The following is a 6,000-nucleotide window of genomic DNA, read 5'->3' as shown; positions in this document are numbered from 1 at the left end:
CAAAATGCTGGAGTAACTCAGCGGGTCAGGCAGCATCTCAGGAGAGAAGGAATGGGTGACGTTTCGGGTCGAGACCCTTCTTCAGATGCATCTACCAGCATCTGGTTATTTTCTTATATAGCCATGATCATATTGAATGGTGGTGCTGGCTCGAAGGGCCGAATGGCCTCCTCCTGCACCTATTGTCTATTTACTTTTAGAGATACAGCGTGGAAACAGGCCCTTCGGCCCACCGAGTCCGTGCCGACCAGCGATCGCCCATTCACACTAGTTCTACGTCATCCCACTTTCCCATCCACTCCATCACACAAACCAACCTCCCTTCCACTGACTCCATCTACACCTCACGCTGCCTCGGCAAGGCCAGCAGCATCATCAAGGACCAGTCTCACCCCCGGCCACCCCCTCTTCTCCCCTCTCCCATCGGGCAAGAGGTACAGAAGTGTGGAAACGCACACCTCCAGATTCAGGGGCAGTTTCTTCCCGGCTGTGATCAGACAACTGAACCGTCCTACCACCAACTAGAGAGGGGTCCTGACCTCCCATCTACCTCATTGGAGACCCTCGGACTATCCTTGATCGGACTTTGCTGGCTTTACCTCGCACTAAACGTTATTCCCTTTACCCTATATCTGTACGCTGTAAATGGATCGATTGTGTTGCATTTCCGCTGACTGATTAGCACACAACAAAAGCTTTTCACCTGTACCTCGGTGCACGATAAACTCAACGGAACTGCCCCTACACAACAGGGGCAATTTTATCGAACCCAATTAACCGACAAACCTGCGCGTCTTTCGAGTGTGTGAGGAAACTGGATCGCCCGGAGAAGACCCCACGCGGTCGGTCACGGGGCAAACATGCAAACTCCACACACAGACAGCAGCCGAGGCCAGGATTGAACCCGGGTCCCTGGCGCCGTGAGGCAGCGGCTCTACCCGCTGTGCCACCACCCTGCTCTGTCGGCAGTAACGCCACACTCACACTAAACAATAAACTTGCTGCTCTGCGCTTTGTTTATATTCAACACAACAACCCGAAGTTTCATCAACCCCTCGTGTGCGAGTGTACAATGCCTGAGCTATAATTAAATTAGAAACATAGAAAAAAACAGGCGCAGGAGGAGGCCATTCGGCCCTTCGAGGCAGCACCGCCATTCAATATGATCATGGCTGATCATTCTCAATCAGTACCCCGTTCCTGCCTTCTCCCCACATCCCTTGATTCCGTTAGCCCTAAGAGCTAAATCTAACTCTCTCTTACAAACATCCAGTGAATTGGCCTCCACTGCCCTCTGTGGCAGAGAATTCCACAGATTCTCAACTCTCCTAGGCAACAGACAATAGACAACAGGTGCAGGAGGAGGCCATTCGGCCCTTCGAGCCAGCACCACCATTCAATGTGATCATGGCTGATCATTCTCAATCAGTACCCCGTTCCTGCCTTCTCCCCATACCCCCTGACTCCGCTATCCTTAAGAGCTCTATCTAGCTCTCTCTTGAATGCATTCAGAGAATTGGCCTCCACTGCCTTCTGAGGCAGAGAGTTCCACAGATCCTTCTGAGGCAGTGCATTCCTACACACACACGGGATAATTTACACCAAGACAATTAACCTACAAACCTGCACGCCTTTGGAGTGTGGGAGGAAACCGGATATCTTGCAGAAAGCCCACGTTAGATACAGCTCTTAGGGCTAGCGGAATCAAGGGGTATGGGGAGAAGGCAGGAACGGGGTACTGATTGTGGATGATCAGCCACGATCGCAATGAATGGCGGTGCTGGCTGGAAGGGCCGAATGGCCTCCTCCTGCACCTATTGTTTTGTGCTGTCAAACTCCGTACAGACAGCACCGGCGGTCGGGATCGAACCCGGGGTCTCCGGCGCTGAGAGCGCTGGGAACAGAGCGAGAGGGGAAGGGGAGCGTACCATGGCGAAGCCGACGTCGGCCTTCTTCAGCGCCGGCCCATCGTTCGTCCCGTCTCCTGTCACGGCCACCACCTGTCGCGTCTCTCCGATGGTGCTGTCAATAATACCTGGTGCAACAAAACAACCCCGTGTTGAACTTTCCGTGGCGGATGCCCTTTCAATGGGAAGGCGTTGTCGTGTCCTCTGGACCTCAAACACATTGCTGCCTCATTTACTTTTTAATACACAATCAAATAAACATATGCAAAAACATGTTCCTTTCAAAACTCCACCCGACATTCCCGGAGGCTGTACATTCATTCAATACAAAACTTATACCAAGTTATCCACCACCATTTCCAAACTGCACACAGTTTACCAGGTGTGGTCTCACCTGGGCCCTGTACAACTGCAGTAGGGCCTCCCTGCTCCTATACTCAAATCCTCTCGCTATGAAGGCCTACATGCCATTAGCTTTCTTCACTGCCTGCTGTACTTGCATGCTGACTTTCTGTGGCTGATGTATAAGGACACCCAGATCTCGTTGCACCTCCCCTTTTCCTAATCTGACACCATTCAGATAATAATCTGCCTTTTGTTCTTGCCACCAAAGTGGATAACCTCACATTTATCCACCAGCATTGCCCCAGCATGTTGCATCTTTCTAAGATTTCGAGGGATATGGGCCACACGTAGGTGTGTGGGACTAGTGTAGATTGGGCATCTTGGTTGGCATGGGTAATCTGGGCTGAAGGGCCTGTTTCTGTGCTTGTGTGACTCTATGTCACGCACTCAAACCCTTCCCTTCCCCCATCGACTCCATCTACACCTCACGCTGATTGGCAAGGCCAGCAGCATCATCAAGGACCAGTCTCACCCCCGGCCACTCCCTCTTCTCCCCTCTCCCATCAGGCAAGAGGTACAGAAGTGTGAAAACGCACACCTCCAGATTCAGGGACAGTTTCTTCCCGGCTGTTATCAGGCAACTGAACCGTCCTCTCACCAACTAGAGAGCGGTCCTGCCCTCCCATCTACCTCACTGGAGACCCTCGGACTATCTCTGATCGGACTTTACCTTGCAGTCAACATTATTCCCTTTATCCCGTATCTATACACTGTGGACGGCTCGGTTGTAATCGTGCGTTGTCTTCCCGCTGACTGGTTAGCACGCAGCACGAGCTTTTCACTGTACCTCGGCACCACTTTGGCGGCAAGAACAGGAAAGCAGAGTATTACCTGAATGGTGAACGATTGGGAGAAGGGGAGATGCAACGTGACCTGGGTGTCATGGTGCACCAGTCATTGAAAGCAAGCGTGCAGGTGCAGCAGGCAGTGAAGAAAGCGAATGGTATGTTGGCATTCATAGCAAGAGGATTTGAGTTTAGGAGCAGGGAGGTTCTGCTGCAGTTGTACAGGGCCTTGGTGAGGCCGCACCTGAAGTATTGTGTGCAGTTTTGGTCTCCTAACCTGAGGAAAGACGTTCTTGCCTTAGAGGGAGTACAGAGAAGGTTCACCAGATTAATCCCTAGGATGGCGGGACTTACATATGAGGAAAGACTAGATAGACTGGGCTTGTACTCGCTGGAATTTAGAAGACTGAGGGGGGATCTTATAGAAACATATAAAATTCTTAAGGGGTTGGAGAGGCTAGATGCGGGAAGATTGTTCCCGATGTTGGGGGAGTCCAGAACCAGGGGTCACAGCTTAAGGATAAGGGGGAAGTCTTTTAGGACCGAGATGAGAAAACATTTCTTCACACAGAGAGTGGTGAGTCTGTGGAATTCTCTGCCACAGAAGGTAGTTGAGGCCAGTTGATTGGCTATATTTAAGAGGGAGTTAGATGTGACCCTTTTTGCTAAAGGGATCAGGGGGTATGGAGAGAAGGCAGGTACAGGCTACTGAGCTGGATGATCAGCCATGATCATATTGAATGGCGGTGCAGGCTCGAAGGGCCGAATGGCCTACTGCTGCACCTATTTTCTATGTTTTTATGTTTCTATGGTACACGTGACAAATAAACTAAACTCAGAAATCTCATGCACGAAACTCAACTCAAACTCAGAGGGCGGTCAGAAACTTGGACTCAGCGGGACAGGCAGCTTCCCTGGAGGGAAGGAATGGGTGACGTTTCGGGTCGAGACCTTTCTTCAGACCGATGTCAGGGGAGGGGGCGGGACAAAGGTCACCCGTTCCTTCTCTCCAGGGATGCTGCCTGACCCGCTGAGTTGCTCCAGCGTTTTGCTTCTACCTTCGATTTGTCTGCAGTTCCTTCCTGCAGAAACAGTGAGTGTTTCACTCGAGCAGTCGGAGGATCTTTCATCCACCACCTCTCTCAAAGCCAGGCATAATCTGAATTACAATCCAAAATAGAAACGGCAACCTTCGCACTGCACATCCAGTTACAGATCAGCAGGAAGCAAAACCGTGGCGTCAATAGACAATGCTTCTTTAGAATATCTGATATATTGATCTGAGAGAAGTCAACGCGATCTCACGGAGGCGCACAAAACCACGAGAGGAATAAACCGGGTAAATGCATACCTTTTATGTCTGTTTATGTATGTGCTGTTTATGTTTGTGTGCCATTCATTGTATGTTCGTTTCTTAGTACCTGCACTGATGTACAGCACTTTGGTCAACGTGGGTTGTTTTTAAATGTGCTATACAAATAAAATTGACTTGACTTGTCTTGACTTTTTGCTCTCCAACACACGATGCTTCGGGAAAGCCACCAGCATTCATAAAGACTCCTCACACCCCTGCCATAGCCTGTTGGAACCTCCACCATCGGGCAGACGTTACAAGGCCTTCTACGCCCGCACCTCCAGACTCAGGAACAGCTTCATCCCCAGGCCTATAGCTGCTCGGAACCGGTCTGGCTGAGTGCCCCCCCCTCCACCCCCCATGAACTGTCTCCTTCGGATGGTCACATCGCACAGAGTCCCGGCACAGACCTATTTGCACTTTTAGGTTTTTAGATTTAGAGATACAGCGCGGAAACAGGCCCTTCGGCCCACCGGGTCGGCGCCGCCCAGCGATCCACGCACATTAACACTATCCTACACACACACTAGGGACAATTTTTACATTTACCCAGTCAATTAACCTACAAACCTGCACGTCTTTGGAGTGTGGGAGGAAACCGAAGATCTCGGAGAAAACCCACGCAGGTCACGGGGAGAACGTACAAACTCCGTACAGACAGCGCCCGTAGTCGGGATGGAACCCGGGTCTCCGGCGCTGCATTCGCTGTAAGGCAGCAACTCTACCGCTGCGCCACCGTGCCGCCCACTTTATTCTGTTTTAAAACTGTTTCTAATTTTGTTTCTCTGGGTAGTCTGAATTTCTGTTCATTAGCTCATTAATTTATTGCATCGAATGGAAATCGCGTTCCCAATCTCGTTGTATCCCCGCTGTACAATGACAATAAAAATATATTGTATTGTATTTGCCCAGAGTAGAGGAATCGAGAAGCTGAGGACATAGGTTTAAGGTGGGGGGGGGAAGATTTAATGGGAAACTGAGGGGTAACGTTTTTACACAAAGGGGTGGTGGGTGTGTGGAACGAGCTGCCAGAGGAGGTAGTTGAGGCAGGGACTATCGCAATGTTTGGGAGACATTTAGACTGGGAAGGGGGAGGGGAAAGAAAGGGACTGCCAGAGGAGGTTGTTGAGGCGGGGACTATCCCAACGTTTAAGAACAGAGAATATCTGATATTTTGATCTTATAGAAGTGTAGATGATCTTATAGAAGTGTACAAAACCATGAGAGGAATAGATCGGGTAAAATGCATATCTTTTAACCCAGAATTGGGGAATTGAGAACCAGGGGACATGGGTTTAAGGTGAGGGGGAAAAGATTTAATGGGAACCTGAGGGGTAACGTTTTTACACAAAGGGGTGGTGGGTGTGTGGAACGAGCTGCCAGAGGAGGTAGTCGAGGCTGGGACTATCGCAATGTTTAGGAGACATTTAGACAGGTACATGGATAGGACGGGTTTGGAGGGATATGGGCCAAGCGCGTAGATGGGGCATTGTTGGCCAGCGTGGGCAAGTTAGGCTGAAGGGCCCGTTTCCACGCTGTATCACTCCAT

At 50.5% G+C, this 6,000-nt stretch overlaps 1 protein-coding gene across 1 annotated transcript in view; it reads right to left on the bottom strand.

The window, feature by feature from the left end:
- Positions 1-6,000, bottom strand: part of LOC144605243 (plasma membrane calcium-transporting ATPase 4-like) — a 91,466-nt gene that overhangs the window by 5,390 nt on the left and 80,076 nt on the right. The window contains exon 14 of the mRNA XM_078420339.1: positions 1,929-2,035. Within this exon, the coding sequence (XP_078276465.1) occupies positions 1,929-2,035 (107 nt within the window). The remainder of the gene's footprint in view (positions 1-1,928; positions 2,036-6,000) is intronic.

This window comes from Rhinoraja longicauda, chromosome 24 (genome assembly GCF_053455715.1).
Source record: "Rhinoraja longicauda isolate Sanriku21f chromosome 24, sRhiLon1.1, whole genome shotgun sequence".
In the NCBI taxonomy this organism is placed as follows: Eukaryota; Metazoa; Chordata; class Chondrichthyes; order Rajiformes; family Arhynchobatidae; genus Rhinoraja; species Rhinoraja longicauda.
The sequence above is the reverse complement of the archived record's forward strand: the minus strand, read 5'-3'. Positions and strand labels throughout refer to the sequence as shown.